Source organism: Molothrus ater, chromosome 30, assembly GCF_012460135.2.
Source record: "Molothrus ater isolate BHLD 08-10-18 breed brown headed cowbird chromosome 30, BPBGC_Mater_1.1, whole genome shotgun sequence".
Taxonomy (NCBI): Eukaryota; Metazoa; Chordata; class Aves; order Passeriformes; family Icteridae; genus Molothrus; species Molothrus ater.
Genome location: NC_050507.2, coordinates 951,933 through 974,420, shown reverse-complemented (window position 1 = coordinate 974,420; position 22,488 = coordinate 951,933). Strand labels below are relative to the sequence as shown.

General features: G+C 47.7%; 1 protein-coding gene across 1 annotated transcript in view; it reads right to left on the bottom strand.

The window, feature by feature from the left end:
* Nucleotides 1-6,756: 6,756 nt before the first annotated feature.
* Nucleotides 6,757-22,488, bottom strand: part of LOC118697300 (serine/threonine-protein phosphatase 6 regulatory ankyrin repeat subunit C) — a 35,599-nt gene continuing 19,867 nt past the window's right edge. The window contains exons 18-28 of the mRNA XM_054517706.1: nt 21,888-22,089; nt 20,854-20,941; nt 19,691-19,808; nt 18,125-18,344; nt 15,204-15,291; nt 14,286-14,369; nt 12,624-12,769; nt 9,524-9,606; nt 8,608-8,690; nt 8,183-8,274; nt 6,757-7,241 (exon numbers count right to left, since the gene is read on the bottom strand). Coding sequence (XP_054373681.1) covers nt 6,880-7,241; nt 8,183-8,274; nt 8,608-8,690; nt 9,524-9,606; nt 12,624-12,769; nt 14,286-14,369; nt 15,204-15,291; nt 18,125-18,344; nt 19,691-19,808; nt 20,854-20,941; nt 21,888-22,089 — 1,566 coding nt within the window. The 3' untranslated portion in view covers nt 6,757-6,879. The remainder of the gene's footprint in view (nt 7,242-8,182; nt 8,275-8,607; nt 8,691-9,523; nt 9,607-12,623; nt 12,770-14,285; nt 14,370-15,203; nt 15,292-18,124; nt 18,345-19,690; nt 19,809-20,853; nt 20,942-21,887; nt 22,090-22,488) is intronic.

Genomic DNA, 22,488 nt, shown 5'->3' with positions numbered 1-22,488 from the left:
AAAAGCCTGAACTGAGGAATCCACGTGTCCGTGCCAGGATGGACAGGAAGGGGTTGGGTTTTTATCCTTTGGTTTCTCACTGAAGGCAAAGGTGGGATCCCACCCCGACATTCCCACCCCACAGAACATCGGGATAAAATCAAGGAATAATTGTAACAATAATTAAAAAAAAAAAAAAAAAAAGAAAGATAAAAGGTTCTTTCTGGGGTCTCTGCTTTTGTAGGTTTGGGGTTTTCCTTGTTCCTCCCCGTGCTGGGAATTGGGATCTGCACGGAGCTCCCCAAAAACGGGATCAAAATTCAAAGTGATTCCACATTTTTGGAGAGATTTTTTTGTGTGTGTGTTTTTTTGTTGGTTTTTTTTTTTTTTTGCTTGGCTTTTTAGTGCTACGTTGGTTTTTTATGAATTTTTTATTTTTTATTTTTTTTGATCTGCCGGATTCCAGCCCCGGGATGTGGCCGGGGGTGGGGGGGGCTGGGGCTGCTCCTGTGGGAATGGGGAGGGAATGGGAAAAGTGGGAGAGGGAAAGGGAGGGGAAAGGGAGGGGAAAGGGAGGGAGAGGAAGGGAAAGGAGAAGGGAGGAGAGAGGGAAGGGAATGCGGAAGGGAGAGGGAAAGAGGTGAGAGGGAGGGGAAAGGGAGGGAGAGGGAAGGGAAAAGGTGGGAGAGAGGAGGAGAAGGGAGAGGGAGGGAAAAGAGGGGAGAGAGGATGGGAAAGGAGGAGGGAGAGAAGAGGAGGAGGAAGGAGAGAGGGAGGGAATGGGAAGGGAGAGGGAGGGAAGGGGGAAAAGGGATGGGAGTGAGGGGGGAGAGGGATGGGCAGGGAAAAGGGGAGGGAGAGGAAGAAGAAAACAGGTGGGGAAGGGATGGGAGAGGGGTGGGACAGGGACCGGACAGGGGGACAGGGACAGGAGGGGGACAGGGGGACAGGGACGGGACACGGGGACAGGGATGGGACACGGGGACAGGGATGGGACACAGGGACAGGGATGGGACAGGGGGACAGGGATGGGACACGGGGACAGGGACAGGACACGGGGACAGGGATGGGACACGGGGACGCTTCTTTACCAACCCGAAATTCCCATGGCCCAGCAGTGGCCCCGGGGCTGTCCCTGGGCTATCCTGGGATATCCCAAACTGTCCCCAGGCTGTCCCCGTCTATCCCAGGCTATCCTGGGTTGTCCCAGGGCTATCCCAGGTCACCCCAGTCTATCCCAGTCTATCCCAGTCTATCCCATTCTGTCCTGGTGCTGTCCCCGCTGTCCTTGGGCTATCCCAGACTGTCCCCCTGTCTCTCCCCTGTCTGTCCCCTCTCTGTCCCCTGTCTGTCCCCCTGTCTCTCCCCTGTCTGTCCCCTGTCTGTCCCCCTGTCTGTCCCCTCTCTGTCCCCTCTCTGTCCCCCTGTCTGTCCCCTGTCTGTCCCCCTGTCTCTCCCCTGTCTGTCCCCCTGTCTGTCCCCTCTCTGTCCCCCTGTCTCTCCCCTGTCTGTCCCCTGTCTGTCCCCCTGTCTGTCCCCTCTCTGTCCCCTCTCTGTCCCCTGTCTGTCCCCTCTCTGTCCCCCCGTCTGTCCCGGTACATTCAGTGTTTGTCGCAGGGTCTATGGCTCAGGGGGCGGCGCCCCTCGCTCGGGCAATGGCAGTGCAAAAACACCCGGGGGACTCTGAAATGTCCATTTTTTGTTTTGTTTTTTGTTTTGTTTTTGTGCTGTTGGGTTCTTTTTTTTTTTTTTTTTTTAATTTTTTTAATTCCTTCTTTTTTAATTTTTTTTTAAATAACATTTTTCTTTTTTTTTTTTTCTTCCTCTCTCTCTCTCTCTCTCTCTCTCAAAACCACAACTTCCCTTTCTCCATTCATTCCCTAAAAATGAACTTTTTTTTTTTCTGGATTTTTTTTTTTTGTTTTTTTCCTCTTTTTTCATCTTTCTCTCTTTTAAATTCCAACTGAAAAAATAAAGCCAAAGACACTCTCACCTCCCTCTTGCTGCTCTCTATCCCGTGGGATGCTAAAGGGAATCCAGACTCATGCTTTTTTTAACAAAAGTGCTTATTACTCGAAGCAAGTGCTTTGGACCAAAGGGTGGGAGAGAAACTTCCATTTTTTTGGGGTTTTTTAATGTTATTTTTTTTATCCAGAAGGTCGGGAAAAGAAATCTGACTGTTCCAAACCAATGAATGGGATGAAAGCGAAAGAAATTTCGTTGGCTTTGGCATAAAGGGATGAAAAATTTGGGATTTTTTGGGGGGGAAAGGGCAGCGGAAGTTTCCCTCCATCCCTTTTTTTTTTTGTATTTTTTTTCTGTTTTTTTTTTTTCTTTTTTAAACAAGCACCGGGGTAGGGGGGGAAAAAACCATCACCAAAAAAAAAAAAAAAAAAAAGAAAAAAAAATTAATTCATTAAAAAAAAAAAAAATCATCCAATCTCGTTTAGCAAAATAAATGCAATTAATTATTACCAAACACTTTGATTATTACTTAAATTGTCAAGCTGTGCTGTCAACAAGAACGATACAGAATTAAAGGAGAACAAGACTGGGACACCCCAAAAAAAAAGGCCACAAAATTCCCCCCCCTTTTTTCCCCACCCCTTTTTCCCCTCTCCCCTCTCCCCTCTGGGATGCGCTGCTGGAACCTCCTATCCCTTCATTATTAGAATAATTAATTAATAATAATAATAATAAATATTATTATTAATTAATATTTTTTCATATTATTTTAAATTTTTTATTTTATTTTTCAAGGGGTGGGGAAGCCCTTTTTGGAGGTGGCATTGATTGTCTCTGAGCAGAGGTGACACTTTGGGGACAAGGCCAGCAGGGAGGGGTGGGCTTCCTCCTCAGAGCAAAAAATAAAAAAAAAAACCCAAAAAATCAAAATATTACCCCAAAAATAACCTCAAAATTAAGAAAAGCAGAGTTTTCCATGTGCTGGTAAAAAAAAAAAAACAAAAAAAAGGGGATGGTGACAAATCCTCTCCTTGCCATGGGGACACCAAAGGAGGGCAGGGATGGATTCCATGGAAATGGGAAAATTCCCAGCCTGGAAATGTGGGAATCCGACAAAAATCCCCCCCAAAAATCCCCCCAAAAATCCTCCAAAAAATCCCAAAAAATCCTCCAAAAAATCCCAAAAAATCCTCCAAAAAATCCCAAAAAATCCTCCAAAAAATCCCAAAAAATCCTCCAAAAAATCCCAAAAAATCCCCCCAAAATCCCCAAATCCTGGCAGGGTTCAGGGCTTTGGGAGAGGGGGATTGAGGGAATTTCTGCTAGAAAATGTAAACATTTCTCTCTGGTTTTGTTTTATTTTTAATTTATTTTTTTTTTCCAGTTCTCCTCCATAGAATATTGAAAAGGATCTTGCAAAATAAAGGGAAAAGAGATTTCAAAAATAAAGGAGGAAAAAAAGCTAAAAAAGCTTCCAAAAAAAAGGGGGAAATGTTATGAGAAAAGGGAAAAGGAGATTGCAAAAATAAAAAGAGAAAAGGATCTTTTAAAATAAGGGAAAGAATCTTCCCTAAGAAGGGAAAGGATCTTTCAAAAAAAGGAAAAAAAAATAAAAAAAAAAGGAAAAATATAAAAAAAAAAGATTAAAAAAAAGGAAAATATTAAAAAAAGGAAAAAAATATTAAAAAAAAGGAAAAATATTTCAAAAAAAAAAGGGAAAATGGGAAAATTATTTTTTTAAAAAGGAAAATTATTTAAAAAAAAGGAAAAAGATGTTCTGAACAAAGGAAAAGGATCTTTCAAAATAAGATAAAGGATCTTTCAAAAGAAGGAAAAAATTCTTTTAAAAGAAGGCAAAAATTCTTTTAAAAGAAGGCAAAAATTCTTTTAAAGAAGGATAAAGTTCTTGAAAAAATGAATAAAATTATTTTTAAAAAAAGGGAAAGGATTTTTCAAAAAAAAAAGAGATTTTTTTGTGATTTTTTTGTGGTTTTTTTGATTCAAGTTTCGAGTTCATTCTGGTTCTGAGCTGAGGTATCCGGTGCAAAAAAAGGGGCAGAATTTCCTTTTGGGATGGGGGGGAGCAGGGAGGGGTTTTTATCCCAAAAAAAAGGGAAAATTCCTCAAATCCTGCCCCTCTCAAGTGCCTGGGGCTCCCCCAGGGTGGATTTTGTTGAGTGCTTGGGGATGGGGGAGCCCTGAAGGAAAAATGTGCTTTTCACCCAAAGGCCAAGACTGAAAACTTCATATTTGGTTTGAAAAAGTTTGGCTTTGGTTCAAAAATAAAACAGAAATAAAAATAAAAGAGCAGTGCCAGGGGATCCCCTCCCCAAACCTTCATCTCCAAATGGTTGAAAAAGGGAAGGAAAAGTAACAAAAAAAAAAAAAAAATTGGGATTTTGGTTCTAGAAATGCCCTTTTTGCTATGGGGTGAGGAGCTTGGAGATTCCTGAAATTCCCCAAATTCCTGAAATTCCTGGAATTTCGCTGCTCCTTCCTCTCTGCATCCCCTCTTTGGCTTGAACAGACTCGTGGGAAGGAGGGAAAATTGGGTTTTGTTGGTTTTTTTTTTTGATGTTGTTACAGTAATTCAGAAGGAAAAATTAAAATTAAAAAAAAAAAAAACCCCAACAGTGCAAAATTCTTCGAACCTGCAGCATAACCAGGATTTGCAAAAGAAAAAAGAAAATTCAAATGAAAAATGAGAAAAAAAAACCCCAAAACAAACAAAGATCCCATTCACGTCCACAAAATCTGCCAGGATGCTGCAAAAAACAAAAAAAAAACCCAAAAAAATCAACACAGGGTTGTGAAAAAGGACTTGCAAGTGCATTTGTTTCCTTAGGAAAGGCTAAAATGTTGAATTAGAATTTTTTTTAAAATGGTTTTTGTTGGTTTTTTTTAAAGGTAAATGCTCGTTTTTTTATAAATAATTCTCTTTTTTTAAAGAAAAAAAAAAAAAATCAACCAAGCAAGCAACCAACACTGACTCTCTCATGGAAAATGGCCACACAAACCAAGGGGGAAAAAAAAAAAAAGCGATTTTTAAGAGGTGAGAAATTGGTAAAAAACGGGGAAAAAAACCCTAAAAAAATGAAAAACCAACAGAATCCCTAAAGTGCCTGGTGTGGGGAGGAGGCTCCAGTGGGGCACCCGTTTTATTTTCCCTAAAATGAGCTGCCAAAGGGTTTTTAGTGTGCCAGGTACAGTAGATTTGGGTTTTTTCAAGTGTTTTTGTTTTGGGGGGGGGGCACGAGGAGAGGAGAGGGGAGATTTTCCCACCCTGGCTGGACATAAATCCCCAAATCCCCAAATAATTCCCAAATTCCCGCCCTGGCCCAAGAGTTCGGGTTTGTTGTTGATCCCAGCTGAGCACATGGAGGGGGTGGAAATGGGAGGAAATTCCTGGAGGGAAATGCTGGGGGTGAAAATGAAAAGCAAAATGGAATTTTGTTCCATTGGGAAGGGAGCAAAAATTCTGGGAAGGGAAATAAAAATGTTGGGAGGGAAACAGAAAGATCGGGAATGAAACATTGGGAATGGAACATTGGGAATGAAACAAAAAATGTTGGGAAGGAAACAAAACTCTGGGAATGAAACAAAAACTTTGGGAAGGAAATGTTGGGAGTGAAACAAAAATATTGGGAAGGAAACGCCGGGAATGAAACAAAAGCCCTGGGAATTAAACAGTAACACTGGGAATGAAACAAAAATGTTGTGAGTGAAACAAAAACCCTGGGAAGGAAACAAAAACATTGGGAATGAAACATAAAACAGCAGGAATGAAACAGCAGGAATGAAACAAAGATGCCAGGAGGGAAACAAAAACCCTGGGAAGGAAACAAAAGCACTGGGGAGGAAATGGCTCCCATCAAACCCGAAGGGAAAAATCCAACAGAACCTGCCTTGTGCCAGCCCAAATCCTGCTTTTTCCACCCCAGAAATGTGCCAGCCCAAATTCTGCCCCTTCCAGCTCCTGCCCAGTCAGAAAGGGCATGGGAGATGTGCCAGCCCAAATCCTGCCAGCCAGGGAGGCTTGGGAAGGTACCAGGAATGTGCCAGCTCAAATTCTGCCCCTTCCAGCTCCTGGCAGCCCAAACCCTGCTCCTTCCATGCCAGGAATGTGCCAGCCCAAATCCTGCCAGCCAGGGAGGCTTGGGAAGGTACCAGGAATGTGCCAGCCCAAATCCTGCCCCTTCCAGCTCCTGCCAGGCCAAACCCTGCTCCTTCCATGCCAGGAATGTGCCAGCCCAAATCCTGCCAGCCAGGGAGGCTTGGGAGGGTACCAGGAATGTGCCAGCCCAAATCCTGCCCTGCCAACCCCTGCCCATCCAGGCTGGGCACAGGGAATGGGACTGGGGATGTGCCAGCCCAAATCCTGCCCCTCCACCTCCTGCCATCCAGGCTGGGCACAGGGAATGGGACTGGGGATGTGCCAGCCCAAATCCTGCCCTGCCAACCCCTGCCCATCCAGGTTGGGCACAGGGAATGGGACTGGGGATGTGCCAGCCCAAATCCTGCCAGACAAGGAAGGTTGGGAGGGCACAGGGGATGTGCCAGCCCAAATCCTGCCCCTCCAGCCCCTGCTATCCAGGGAGGGCACAGGGGATGGGACTGGGGATGTGCCAGCCCAAATCCTGCCCCTTCCACCTCCTGGCAGCCCAAATCCTGCCCTTCCACCTCCTGCCATCCAGGCTGGGCACAGAGAACGAGCCTGGCATCGCTCTGACCCCACTGGATCCACACAAACCCCGAACTCTCGGCCTCACCCTCCCCACCCACCCTCACCCCCACCCGCCCCACGCTGGGCCCGCCCGGTCTTGTTCTCCTTTAAAGTGCCCTATATTTATAGAATTTCTAAATAAATAGAATAAAGATATCAGGTCACCCGTGGCCGGGGGAGGGAGGAGGAGGAGGAGGAGGAGGAGGAGGAGGTCACTCCGAGTAGCAGCCGTCCAGGCCGATGGCGCTGTGGCGTTCCTTGGAGTAGGGGCAGGAGGAGCCGTTCGGGAGGGCCCCGCACGCCGGCACCGGCACCGGGAGGGCCCCGCGGGCCGGCACCGGGAGGGCCCCGCAGGTCGGCACCGGCAGGGCCCCGCAGGCCGGCACCGGCACCGGGAGGGCCCCGCAGGCCGCTGCCGCCGCCGCCTTGGCCGCGATGCCGCAGTTCGTGAGGAGGCTGAGGCTGAAGGAGCCGAGCGCGTCCTTGGGCGGGAAAGGCTTCATGGTGGAGAGGATCAGTGCCAGGCAGTCGGCAACGTCCTTGTTAGGGGCGCACGCCAGGGCTGGGGTGTGACCTGAGGGAACCAGGGAACTGTGAGGGGTGAGCAAAGTGTGGGGTCCTGGAGTGTGGGGCTGTGGGGTGAGGGATGGGGTGTGGAATTCCGGGGGTTGTGGGGCTGTGGGGTTGTAGGATGGGGTTGGTGGGATGGGGTGTGACCCTAGGGACACAGGGAGCCATGAGGGGTGAGCGGTGTGAGGGTGAGGCGTGGGGTTCTGGGAGTGTGGAGTCATGGAATGGGGTGTAGGACTGGGGGATTGTGGGGTTGTGGGGATGTGGGGTGTGGGGTTCTGAAAGGTTTCATGGTGGAGAGGATCAGTGCCAGGCAGTCGGCAATGTCCTTGTTGGGGGCACACGCCAGGGCTGGGGTGTGACCTGAGGGAACCAGGGAGCTGTGAAGGGTGAGCGGGGTGTGGGGTTGTAGGATGGGGTTCTGAGGGTGTGGGATTAGGGGATTGTGGGATGTGAGGTCATGGGATGGAGTGTGGAGTTCTGAGGGTGTGGGATTGAGGGATGGAGTTTGGGGACTCGGGGTTGTGGGATGGAGTGTGGGGTTCTGGGGGTGTGAGGTCGTGGGATGGGTTGTGGGGTTGTGGAATGGGGTGTGGGGACACGGGGTTTTGGAGTGGGGTGTGAGGTGGGTTGGGAGGGGTCTGAAAGGTCCTTGGTCCTGCTGGTGTGGGCAGGGGACACCAGAGCAAAGCACAGGAATCATGGAATGGTTTGGGTGGGGAGGGATCTTGAATTCCATCTCGTCCCTCTGGGGGATGTGGTGTGGGATTGTGGGGTGGTGGGGCTGTGGGGTTGTGGGGGATGGGGTGAGGCAGGGTGCTCTGGGGGGCTGTGGCTGAGCCCTCCCCGGGCTCTGGGCGCTCCCCAGGGCTGCTGCAGCCCCACAGGAGCCCCGGGGTGCACACACACACTCACACTCACACTCACGCTCACACTCACACTCACCTTCTTCATCCACAGCCAGCACGGTGGCCCCGCGGCTGAGCAGGGCCTGCACCACCGAGGCCAGGCCGTTCCGCGCCGCGATGTGCAGGGGCCTGGCGAGGGGGAAAATATCGTTACAGCCCCTAAATACCACCCCAAAATCCACCCTAAATACCACCCCAAAATCCTACCCCTAAATCCCGCCCCTAAATCCCACCCTAAATCCCACCACAAAATCCCACCCCAAAACCCCACAGAACCCCCCGTGCCAACACTTTTGAGTGGGTTCAAGGGCGGGCTCACCTGTTCACACAATTCCCAGTTCCCCCCATTCCCCAGTTGCCCCATTCCCCTCATTCCCAGTTTCCCCCCATTCCCCATTTCCCCCCATTCCCAGTTCTCCCAGTTCTCCCAGTTCCCCCATTCCCAGCTGTGCAAACACTCACATCTGCAGAGCACTGTTACTTGCATTGATAAGGCCAAGGTCTTGGGTTTCCCCCAGGATCAACAAGGCACACTTTTCATGGCCCTGGGGACAGAGGGACATTCAGGGTAGGAGAACCATCCCCTGAACCTGTCCTGCTCCCCCAGGTCACCCTGGCACCTGCTGGAGCTCCACCTTCCCCTCCTCGGCGTGGACAGAGTGACCATAAGGCTCTGGGTGCCACCATGGGATGGACAAAGTGACCACAAGGCTCTGGGTGCCACCATGGGATGGACAAAGTGACCACCATGGGTTGGACAAAGTGACCACAAGGCTCTGGGTGCCACCATGGAGTGGTTTGGGGTTGGAAGTGACCACAAAAATCACCTCATTCCCACCCCTCTGCCATGGACAAAGTGACCACAAGGCTCTGGGTGCCACCATGGGATGGACAAAGTGACCACAAACCTCTGGGTGCCACCATGGCTTGGACAAAGTGACCACCACGGGTTGGACAAAGTGACCACAAGGCTCTGGGTGCCACCATGGGATGGACAAAGTGACCACCATGGGTTGGACAAAGTGACCACAAGCCTCTGGGTGCCACCATGGCTTGGACAAAGTGACCACAAACCTCTGGGTGCCACCATGGCTTGGACAAAGTGACCACCACGGGTTGGACAAAGTGACCACAAACCTCTGGGTGCCACCATGGGTTGGGAGTGACCATCATGGAATGGACAAAGTGACCACCACGGGTTGGACAAAGTGACCACAAGGCTCTGGGTGCCACCAGGGGTTGGGAGTGACCATCATGGAATGGACAAAGTGACCACCATGAGTTGGACAAAGTGACCACAAGGCTCTGGTGGCCACCATGGCCCAGGAGGACACCCAGGTGTCCCAGAGGTGCCACCCAGGCCAGCCCCATGTCCCACCTTGCTGCAGGCCAGGTGAAGAGCTGTGTTCTTGTTGACATCCAGCACAGTAATATTTGCTTTTGCTTGGAACAGCAGGAACTCTGCAAGGAGGAGGAGGAGGAGGAGGAGAACTGGTGAGGAAGAGGCAAAAAATGTCCCCAATGCCTGCCAGGAGAGGGGACAGCTCTGGGAGGAGCAGCACCCTGATGCCTTGGGTTTTTATATTTTTTTTTTATATTTTCTATATTTTCTATATTTATTTTTCAGATTTTGTGCTGCTTTAGGCTGTACTTGTGAGATTCATGGTGTGGTGACTCAGGTTTTTATATATATATATATTTAATATTTTTAATATTTTTGTATTTTTTATATTTTCTATATTTTATATATTTATTTTTCAGATTTTGTGCTGCTTTAGGCTGTACTTGTGAGATTCATGGTGTGGTGACTCAGGTTTTAGCTGCTGTGAGATTGTAACATGGATAAGAAATAATAAACAGCTGGATCTGAATGGGAAGTAGCATAACACAGGTAAGAAATGATAAATATCTGAGTCTGAATATGAAATATTGTAATACAGATAAATAATAAACAGCTGAGTCTGAATATGAGCTATTGTAACATAGATATAACAAACACCTGAGTCTGAATGTGAAATATGGAAGATGGACAAGAAAAAAGAAATATTTGTGTCTGAATGTGAAATATTCTAAACACAGGTAAGAAATAATAAACAGCTGAGTCTGAACATGAACTATCTAACAAGGATATAATAAACAGCTGATTTGAATGGGAAATATCAAATATAGCTAAATAATAAACAGCTGAATCTGAATGGGAACTATGGTAATATAGATAAGAAATGATAAACAGCTGAGTCTGAGTGAGAACTATCCTAACACAGGTAAGAAATAATAAACAGCTGAGTCTGAACATGAAATATTTTAACATAAATAAAAACCAGCTGAGTCTGAATGTGAACTATTGTAATATAGATAAGAAGCAACAAACAGCTGAGTCTGAACATGAAATATCTGACATAGATAAATAAGAAACAGCTGAGTGTGAATGTGAACTATCCGAACATGGACATAATAAACAGCTGAGTCTGAATGTGAAATATTTAACACAGATATAATAAACACCTAAGTCTGAATGTGAAATATTCTAACACAGATAAATAATAAACAGCTGAGTGTGAATGTGAACTATTGCAGTATAATAAACAGCTGAGTGTGAATATGAACTATTGCAGTATAATAAACAGCTGAGTCTGAGCATGAACTCTCATCCCAAGAGCTTCACTCCCTGGCCAGCAGCAGAATCCCAAACCCCTCAGTACCCACCCAGTGCCGCCATCGGTACCCACCCAGTGCCACCATGTGCCCATTCTGTACCCACCCAGTGCCACCCTCAGTACCCACCCAGTGCCACCATCGGTACCCACCCAGTGCTGCCGTGTGCCCGTTCTGTACCCACCCAGTGCCCGTTCTGTACCCACCCAGTGCCACCATGTGCCCATTCTCTGATGATGCCATCCTCAGTATCCACCCAGTGCCACCCTCAGTACCCACCCAGTGCCGCCGTGTGCCCGTTCTGTACCCACCCAGTGCCCGTTCTGTACCCACCCAGTGCCACCGTGTGCCCATTCTGTACCCACCCAGTGCCCGTTCTGTACCCACCCAGTGCCCGTTCTGTACCCACCCAGTGCCACCGTGTGCCCATTCTGTACCCACCCCATGCCACCATCGGTACCCACCCAGTGCCACCGTGTGCCCATTCTGTACCCACCCCATGCCACCATCGGTACCCACCCAGTGCCACCATGTGCCCGTTCTCCAATGCCACCATCAGTACCCACCCAGTGCCGCCGTGTGCCCGTTCTCTGATGCCACCATCAGTACCCACCCAGTGCCGCCGTGTGCCCGTTCTGTACCCACCCAGCGCCCGTTCTGTACCCACCCAGTGCCGCCGTGTGCCCGTTCTCTGATGCCACCCTCAGTACCCACCCAGTGCTGCCGTGTGCCTGTTCTGTACCCACCCAGTGCCACCGTGTGCCCATTCTGTACCACCCAGTGCCGCCATCAGTACCCACCCAGTGCCGCCGTGTGCCCGTTCTGTACCCACCCAGTGCCTGTTCTGTACCCACCCAGTGCCGCCGTGTGCCCGTTCTGTACCCACCCAGTGCCACCGTGTGCCCGTTCTGTACCCACCCAGTGCCCGTTCTGTACCCACCCAGTGCCGCCGTGTGCCCGTTCTCTGATGCCACCCTCAGTACCCACCCAGTGCCGCCGTGTGCCCATTCTGTACCCACCCAGTGCCCGTTCTGTACCCACCCAGTGCCCGTTCTGTACCCACCCAGTGCCGCCGTGTGCCCGTTCTGTACCCACCCAGTGCCCGTTCTGTACCCACCCAGTGCCGCCGTGTGCCCGTTCTGTACCCACCCCATGCCACCATCGGTACCCACCCAGTGCCACCATGTGCCCGTTCTCTGATGCCACCATCAGTACCCACCCAGTGCCACCGTGTGCCCGTTCTCTGATGCCACCCTCAGTACCCACCCAGTGCCACCGTGTGCCCATTCTGTACCCGCCCAGTGCCGCCATCAGTACCCACCCAGTGCCACCGTGTGCCCGTTCTCTGATGCCACCATCAGTGCCCACCCAGTGCCCGTTCTGTACCCACCCAGTGCCGCCGTGTGCCCGTTCTCTGATGCCACCCTCAGTACCCACCCAGTGCCGCCGTGTGCCCGTTCTGTACCCACCCAGTGCCGCCGTGTGCCCGTTCTCTGATGCCACCCTCAGTACCCACCCAGTGCCGCCGTGTGCCCGTTCTGTACCCACCCAGTGCCGCCGTGTGCCCGTTCTGTGCCCACCCAGTGCCCGTTCTGTACCCACCCAGTGCCCGTTCTGTGCCCACCCAGTGCCCGTTCTGTACCCACCCAGTGCCGCCGTGTGCCCGTTCTCTGATGCCACCCTCAGTACCCACCCAGTGCTGCCGTGTGCCCGTTCTGTGCCCACCCAGTGCCCGTTCTGTACCCACCCAGTGCCCGTTCTGTGCCCACCCAGTGCCGCCGTGTGCCCGTTCTGTACCCACCCAGTGCCCGTTCTGTACCCACCCAGTGCCGCCGTGTGCCCGTTCTCCGATGCCACCATCAGGGGGGTCCTGCCCATTTTGTCGGCCGAGTCCACCTGGGCCTGGTGGCGCAGCAGCAGCTGTAAACCACGGACGTTGTCTGCGAAGGCAGCAGCGTGAAGGGGGGTCCTGGGGGGCAAAATCCACCAAAATCCACTCAGGGCCAGGCCAGGACAGGGGGGATAAATCTGGGTGGGGGTGGTGATGCTTAAAGATTTAGCTTTGAAATTTTCATAAAATTCCAATTTTTTGAGTTCATATTTTCATAACGTTCATATTTTTATTTAATATTTTTTAATACTCATGGTTTTATTTATTATTTTATTTCATTTTATTTCATTTTATTTTATTTTATTTTATTTTATTTTATTTTATTTTATTTTATTTTATTTCATTTCATTTTATTTTACTTTAGTTTAGTTTAGTTTAGTTTAGTTTAGTTTATTTTTTAAAATTTCATACGTTTCATATTTTCTCAGTAGGGAGATACTTAAAGATTTAGCTTTTATATTTTCATAATATTCCTAATTTTGAGTTTGTATTTTCATAATATTCATAGTTTTATTTAATCCTTTTAAAATCCTCTTCATTTTATTTTATTTTATTTTATTTTTTTAAATTTCATACGTTTCATATTTTCTCAGTAGGGAGATTCTTAAAGATTTAGCTTTCATAATTTCATAATATTCCTACTTTTTGAGTTCGTATTTTCATAATATTCATATTTTTATTTAATCCTTTTAAAATCCTCTTCATTTTATTTTATTTTATTTTATTTTACTTTAGTTTAGTTTAGTTTAGTTTATTTTTTAAAATTTCATACATTTCACATTTTCTCAGTAGGGAGATTCTTAAAGATTTAGCTTTTATATTTTCATAATATTTCTATTTTAAATTTCATATTATTCATACTGTAGCCCTTGGCCAGGATCTTACACTGCCTAAAGTGAATCCTTTTAATAAATACAAAATTTAATCTGTTAATTCTCTCTGGCTCTGTTCCAGGAGCCTCCCAAGGCACCACCTACAGCCTCAGGGCTTGAAAAGCATAAATAAATTTAAAAAAATATTATACTTATTATCAATAAGTAGAATAAATAACAAATAAGTAAATGTATAAGAGATATTTATATTATATAGAGTTATAATAGATTAATTTATTTACCTACTTATTATAGATATATGTTATATTATATTATATTATATTATATTATATTATATTATATTATATTATATTATATTATATTATATTATATTATATTATATATAAATTTAAAATTGGGTCCAAAACTTGTGACTCTGAGTCCATCTTGGGTGTAGCCCTGCTGGGCTCTTTTCATAAATACACAATCCTTATAATAATAATTAAATAATCAAATACATAAGTTAATATAAAGTTAATATTAAGAGAGTTAATAAGTTAATATTAAGTTAATATTAAGAGAGTAGATCTAAGAAATTAAGACATTAAAATTCCTAATAAATAAATAATAAATAATTAAAATATTTCTAATAACTACACAAGCCTTATCATAATAATTAAATAATTAATATTATTAATATTTTAAAAGTAAATTTAATATATTAGCGTTATTAACGAATTAATTAATTAATTAATAATTAAATTACACAATTTAATGCTCACCTTCCTTTGGCATCTCTGCTATTAACAATCTTGGCACCCAATGCTTCCACCAGCATTTCAGCAGTGCCGTCCTGGTTGTTAATTCTGAGAATGGGAGGAGAAGGGAGGTCAAGGAAGGGCTGGGCAGATATTTGGGGTAAAACTCCCCTTTTTTGGGGGCTTTTATTTTTAGGTAAAATTCCCCTTTCAGGGGCTCCAAGGCCTGGAGATATTTGGGGTGAAATTCCCCTTTTAGGGGCTCCAAGGCCTGGAATTATTGGAATTATTTATGGGGTAAAATTCCTCTTTCAGCCCATCCCAGGTGCTCCAAGGCCTGGAATTATTGGAATTATTTTTAGGTAAAATTCCCCTTTCAGCCCATCCCAGAGGTTCAAAGGCTTGGAGATATTTGGGGTAAAATTCCCCTTTTGGGGGCTCCAAGGCCCGGAATTATTTGAATTATTTTGGGGAGTAAAATTCCCCTTTTGGGGGCTCCAAGGCCTGGAATTATTTGAATTATTTTTGGTCTAAAATTCCCCTTTTCAGCCCATTTCAGGGACCCCAAAGCCCAGAATTATTTTTGGGGTAAAATTCCCCTTTCAGTCCATCCCAGGTGCTCCAAGGCCTGGAATTATTTGAATTATTTTGGGAGTAAAATTCCCCTTTTGGGGGCTCCACAATCTGAAATAATTGGAATTATTTTTGGTCTAAAATTCCCTTTTTCAGCCCGTTTCAGGGGCTCCAAAGCCCAGAATTATTTTGGGGTAAAATTCTCCTTTCAGCCCATCCCAGGTGCTCCAAGGCCTGGAATTATTGGAATTATTTGGGGGTAAAATTCCCCTTTCAGCCCATCCCAGGGGCTCCAACCCCAGAATTATTTTGGGGTAAAATTCCCTTTTCAGGCCCCAAAGCCCAGAATTATTTTGGGGTGTCACTTACACTGCACAGTGCAATGGAGTAAAGGGGTTTCCTTCTAGGTATGCAAACGGGTTGTGTTCAAGTAACAATTCAAGACAATCTTCGTGCCCTGAGGAGACAGCAACAGCAGCTGGAGCAGCTTTTCCCAAAATCCCAAAAATCCCAAAAATCCCAAAATCCTGGAAAATCCCCCCCAGATCATCCAATCCTAACTGGGAGTGACCCCAAACCCTGAGTGCCACGTCCAGTCCTTCTCTGGTCACCTCAGGGATGGGGACACCAAACGTCCCTGGGCAGCTCCAAAGCCTGACCACCTTTCATTCCTCCTGATGTCCACCCTGAACTTCTTCTGGAGGAACTTGGGGCCATTTCCTCTCGTTCTGGTGTCCCCTGGGAGCAGATTTTGATCCCACCCGGCTCCACTCTCCCTTCAGGGAGTTTTGGGGTGGAAATTCCCCCCGAGCCTCCTGTTCTCCAGGCAGCTCCAAAGCCTGACCACCTTTTATTCCTCCTCATGTCCACCCTGACCCTCTCCTGGAGGAATCTGGGGCTGTTCCTTCTCCACTTTGTGTTCATGGGAGCAGATCCTGACCCTGTTGTCCCATCAGGGAGTTTTGGGGTGGAAATTGCCCTCTGAGCCTCCTGTTCTCCAGGCAGTTCCAAAGCCTGACCATCTTTTATTCCTCCTCATGTGCACCCTGACGCTCTCCTGGAGGAATTTGGGGCTGTTCCTTCTCCTCCTGCTGTTCCCTGGGATCAGATCCTGATCCCACCCTGGCTCCCCACTCATCAGGGAGTTTTGGGGTGAAATTTCCCCCCTGAACTTCTTTTCTCCAAGCAGTTCCAAAGCCTGACCACCTTTTATTCCTCCTGATGTCCACCCTGACCCTGCCCTGAGGGAATCTGGAGCTGTTCCTGAACCTCTCCTGGAGGAATTTGGGGCTGTTCCTTCTCCACTTTGTGTTCATGGGAGCAGATCCTGACCCTGTTGTCCCATCAGGGAGTTTTGGGGTGGAAATTGCCCCCTGAGCCTCCTTCCCTCCAGGCAGTTCCAAGGCCTGACCACCTTTTCCAGGAGGAAATCTCCTCCTGATGTCCATCCTGACTCTCTCCTGGAGGAATTTGGGGCTGTTCCTTCTCCTCCTGCTGTTCCTGGGAGCAGATTCTGACCCTGGAGTTTTGGGGTGGAAATTCCCCTCTGAGCCTCCTGTTCTCCAGGCACTTCCAAAGCCTGACCACCTTTTCCAGGAGGAAATTCCTCCTCATGTCCATCCTGAACCTCTCCTGGAGGAACCCAAATTCCTCCCCATCCCTTCCTGAGCTGAACCAAGGGAGCTCCAGAAGAAATGGATTTGTCTCAAAGGAGGAGGTAGGACAGGCTCTCACCACTGTAGGAGGCCCAGTGCATGGGTGAGTGGCTGCTGTAGTCCAGAAGCAAACCCCAAAAAACGAGAAAAACCCAAAAAGAACCCAAAAAGAGAGGAAGACCATTTGGATTTTGGGGTGGATGAGGCCCTCACCACTGTAGGAGGCCCAGTGCATGGGTGAGTAGCTGCTGTAGTCCAGAAAAAACCCCCGAAAAATGAGAAAAACCCAAAAAGAACCCCCAAAAAGAGAGGAAGACCATTTGGATTTTAGAGTGGATGAGGCCCTCACCACTGTAGGAGGCCCAGTGCATGGGTGAGTAGCTGCTGTAGTCCAGAAAAAACCCCCGAAAAATGAGAAAAACCCAAAAAGAACCCCCAAAAAGAGAGGAAGACCATTTGGATTTTAGAGTGGATGAGGCCCTCACCACTGTAGGAGGCCCAGTGCATGGGCGAGTAGCCGCTGTAGTCCACGAACTGAAAAATACCCCCCAAAATCAGGAAAAAAAAACCCAGAAAAAACCGGAAAAAGCCCCAAACCCACAAGACCAGGAAGACCATTTGGATTTTGGGGTGGATGAGGCCCTCACCACTGTAGGAGGCCCAGTGCATGGGCGAGTAGCCACTGCAGTCCACCATGGACCCAAAAAGCCCCGAAAAAAATCCCGAAAAACGAGAAAAACCCAAAAAGAACCCCCAAAAAGAGAGGAGGACCATTTGGATTTTGGAGTGGATGAGGCCCTCACCACTGTAGGAGGCCCAGTGCATGGGCGAGTAGCCGCTGTAGTCCACCATGGACCCCAAAATCCTGAAAAAAAACCCCAAAAACCCAGAAAATCTCCCCAAAAGTATAAAAAACCCCAAAACTCCACAAGACCAGGAAGACCATTTGGATTTTGGAGTAGATCAGGCTCTCACCACTGTAGGAGGCCCAGTGCATGGGCGAGTAGCTGCTGTAGTCCACCATGGACCCAAAAAACCCCCCCAAAATCCAGAAAAAAACCCCGAAAAACGAGAAAAACCCAAAAAAAACCCCAAAAAGAGAGGAGGACCATTTGGATTTTGGGGTGGATGAGGCCCTCACCACTGTAGGAGGCCCAGTGCATGGGCGAGTAGCCGCTGTAGTCCACCATGGACCCCAAAAAACCCCCCAAAAAACCCCCGAAAAACGAGAAAAACCCATAAAAACCCCAAAAAGAGAGGAGGACCATTTGGATTTTGGAGTGGCTGAGGCCCTCACCACTGTAGGAGGCCCAGTGCATGGGTGAGTAGCCGCTGTAGTCCACCATGGACCCCAAAATCCTGAAAAAAAAACCCCAAAAACCCAGAAAATCTCCCCAAAAGTATAAAAAACCCCAAAACTCCACAAGACCAGGAAGACCATTTGGATTTTGGAGTAGATCAGGCTCTCACCACTGTAGGAGGCCCAGTGCATGGGCGAGTAGCTGCTGTAGTCCACCATGGACCCAAAAAACCCCCCCAAAATCCAGAAAAAAACCCCGAAAAACGAGAAAAACCCATAAAAACCCCAAAAAGAGAGGAGGACCATTTGGATTTTGGAGTGGCTGAGGCCCTCACCACTGTAGGAGGCCCAGTGCATGGGCGAGTAGCCGCTGTAGTCCACCACGGCGTCCAGCGGGTCGGTGGAGAGCGCCGCCCGCAGCAGCGTCCGCAGCACCTCCAGGTGCCCGCAGGCCGAGGCGAAGTGGATCGGGGTGCGGCCCTTGAAGTCCCGGCACAGGACGAAGGCATCGTGGTCCAGCAGGGCAGCCAGGCAGTCCTCACAGCCAGTGACAGCCTGGGGACACAGCCCAGAGAGGGGTTCATGGGGCTTTCTGTGCTGCCTCAGCCTTTAGGGCTTTATAAACATATATATATATATATTTTTCTAAAATATTTTTTTAATATCATCCAGATTCAGGCTTTAGTTTTTCATACATGTATATAAATACATACATATATATATATATCACATACATATATTTATTTATTTATTTAATTTATTTTTTATTTTAAAACGATTTTAAATATTTGGAGAATATTTTAATATCTCGTTATATTTTTCGGATTCTCTGCTGGCCTAGTGCGATGCCTCCGGTTTTGTTTTTTATATTTTGTTATGTCTATATCTATATATTTCTATCTATATATATCTATATCTGTATATCTATATCTATCTCTCTCTATCTATATCTATCTCTATATATATCTATATATCTACATATCTATATAGATAGAGATATAGAGATACAGAGATATCTATCTATATCTCTATCTCTATCTATATATATCTCAATCTGTATATCTATATCTATCTATATGTCTACATATCTACATATCTATATAGATAGATATCTAGATATCTCTATATCTCTATCTGTATATCTATATCTGTATCTATCTATATCTATATCTTCATCTGTATCTATATCTGTATCTATCTATATCTATATCTGTATCTATATCTGTATCTATCTATATCTATATCTATATATCTATATCTCTATCTATATAACTATATCTATATATCTATCAATACCTATCAATATCAATATCTATATATCTCTATATCTCTATCTGTATATCTGTATATCTGTATCTATATCTGCATCTATCTATATCTGTATCTATATCTATATCAATATCTATATCTCTATATGACTGTATCTATATCTCTATCAATACCTATCTATATCTTTATCTATATCTATATCTATATCTATATCTATATCTATATCTATATCTATCTCTATCTCTATATCAATATCTATATATCTATATCTGTATCTATGTCTGTATCTATATCTATATCTATATCAATATCAATATCAATATCAATATCAATATCAATATCTGTATCTGTCTCTATATATCTATATCTCTATATAACTGTATCTATATATCTATCAATACCTATCAATATCAATATCTATATCTATCTCTATATCTATATATATCTACATCTCTATCTAACTATATCTATATATCTATCAATACCTATCAATATCAATATCTATCTCTATCTCTATATCTATATATCTACATCTCTATCTCTATATAACTATATCTATACATCTATCAATACCTATCAATATCAATATCTATATCCATCTCTATCAGGAGCCCCCCCGGACCCCCACTCACCCCCCGGTGCAGCGCGGTCCGGCCCCTCTTGTCGGCGGCGTCGGCCGTGGAGCCCTTGTCCAGCAGGAGATGGACACAGTCCACGTGGCCGTTCATGATGGCCAGCATCAGAGGGGTCCTGGAAGGGGAAAGGTGGGGAATTCATGGAGAGCAGCGAGAACATGGAGGGGTTGGGATGGGAATTCATGGAGAGCAGCAAGAACATGGAGGGGAAAGGGATGGGGAATTCATGGAAAGCAGCGAGAACATGGAGGGGTTTGGGATGGGGAATTCATGGAGATCAGCAAGAACATGGAGGGGTTTGGGATGGGGAATTCATGGAGAGCAGCGAGAACATGGAGGGGTCAGGATGGGGAATTCATGGAGAGCACCAAGAGCTTGGAGGGGTTGGGATGGGGAATTCATGGAGAGCACCAAGAGCTTGGAGGGGTTTGGGATGGGAATTCATGGAGAGCAGCAAGAACATGGAGGGGAAAGGGATGCAGAATTCATGGAGAGCAGCAAGAGTCTGGAGGGATTGGGATGGTGGGGATGGAGAATTCATGGAGACCACCAAGAACCCGGAGGGGAAAGGGATGGAGAATTCATGGAGAGCACCAAGAGCTTGGAGGGGTTTGGGATGGAGAATTCATGGAGAACACCAAGAGCCTGGGAGCCCAGCAAGAGCTTGGAGGGGTTGGGATGGAGAATTCATCGAACCCATGAAGAGCCTGGAAGTGTTGGGACAATTGGGAATGGTGGTGAGGGACACAGAAATGGAGGTGAAGGACAACCAGGAATGGTGCTGAGGGACACTTAGGATGGTGGTGGCACCTCTGGGATAAGATATTTAAAGGAAAGGAAAGGAAAAAATGGAAAAAATGGAAGGTTTTTGTGCAGAGGACGTGGGGTGGACTGAGCACAGCTCCCATTCCTCAGGAAGGAGCAGAAGAGCTGGGAAGGGTCAGGAGAAGCTCCTTTGGAACCATTTCCCCTCTCATGATCCCACCATGATTTCATCGCTGATAAACCCAATTAAATCAACCAATATCCCAAATTCCAGCCCCGTTTTGGCCGCGTTGGAGTTGCTGAGGGATCTCTCCTGGTCCTTATCTCAAGCCGGGACCTTCCAGGAGGTTTCCCTGCCTGTCCCAGGTGGCCCTGGTGGCCCTGGTGGCACTCACTGGCCGTGGATGTCCATGACGTCGGTGATGTCCGCCCGCTCGCCGCTGTCGATCAGGAGGTGCAGGGAATCCGTGTTCCCGTTGGCAGCTGGGGACAGGAACGGGGAAATGGGAGGAGGAAAAGGGGAGGAGGAAAAATGGGAGGAGGAAAAATGGGAGGAGAAAAATGGGAGGTGGAAAAGAGGGACAAGGTAAAGAGGGATGAGGAAAAGGGATGAGGGAAAGAGAAACAAGAGGGATGAGGAAAACAGGGATGAGGAAAAATGGGAAGAGGAAAAGAGGGAGGAGGAAAAGGGATGAGGAAAATGGGAGGAGGAAAAGAGAGATGAGAAGAAAAGGGATGAGAAAAAGAGGGAGGAGGAAAATGGCAGGAGGAAAATGGGATGAGGAAAAGAGAGACAACAAAACCCCAAAAACCCCCAACCCCTCCAGAAGAAACTCATCCCCCGGGGTTTTTGGGTTCTGCCAAGCCCTGTCTCCATCCCTTCCAGGACCCAGAACACGTTGGGAACCCTTCCAGGACCCTCCCAAGTCACTTTGGGAACCCTTCCAGAACCTGCAAGAGCCCAGAACCCCTGAGGAACCCTCCCAGGACCCAGGACAGCCCAAGAACCTTCCCAGGACACCCCAAGAACCTTCCCAGGACCTTTCCAAGTCACTTTTGGAACCCTTCCAGAACCTGCAGGAACCCAGAACCCCTCAGAAACCTCCCAGAACCCTTCCAGAACCCTCCCAAGTCACTTTGGGAACGCTTCCAGAACCTGCAAGAGCCCAGAACCTCTGAGGATCCTCTCCCAGAACCTTTCCAGAACCTGCAGGAGCCCAGAACCCCTCAGGAACCTCCCAGAACCTTTCCAGAACTCTCCTAGGACCCTCCCAAGTCACTTTGGGAACCCTTCCAGAACATGCAGAAGCCCAGAACCCCTGAGGAACCCCTCCCAGGACCCTTCCAGGACCCTCCCAAGACACTTTGGGAATGCTTTCAGGACCTGCAGGAGCCCAGAAGCCCTGAGGAAGCCCTCCCAGGTGCCCACCTGCAGCATGGAGAGGCGTCCACTTCCTCTTCCTCTCCTTGACCAGGGCGGAGGCGCCGTGGCTGGTGAGCACCTGCACGCACTCGCTGGCGCCGCGCTCCGTGGCCAGGTAGAGCGCGGTGCGGCCCTTGTGGTCCCGCACGTCCAGGTTCACCAGCGTCTCAGCCAGAGCCTTGAGGGCTTCACAGTGACCATTGTAGGCCTGGGGACAGGGGACAGCGGTCACGGCCAGGATATGGCAGGTGGGACACACAGGGGACAGGTGGGACACACACACAGGGGGCAGGTGGGACACACAGGGGACAGCGGTCACAGCCAGGATATGGCAGGTGGGACACACAGGGGACAGGTGGGACACACACACAGAGGGCAGGTGGGACACACACACAGGGGACAGGTGGGACACACACACAGGGGACAGGTGGGACACACGGGGGGCAGGTGGGACACACACAGGGGACAGGTGGGACACACGGGGGGCAGGTGGGACACACACAGGGGGCAGGTGGGACACACCAGGGGACAGGTGGGACACACACACAGGGGACAGGTGGGACACACAGGGGGCAGGTGGGACACACAGGGGGCAGGTGGGACACAC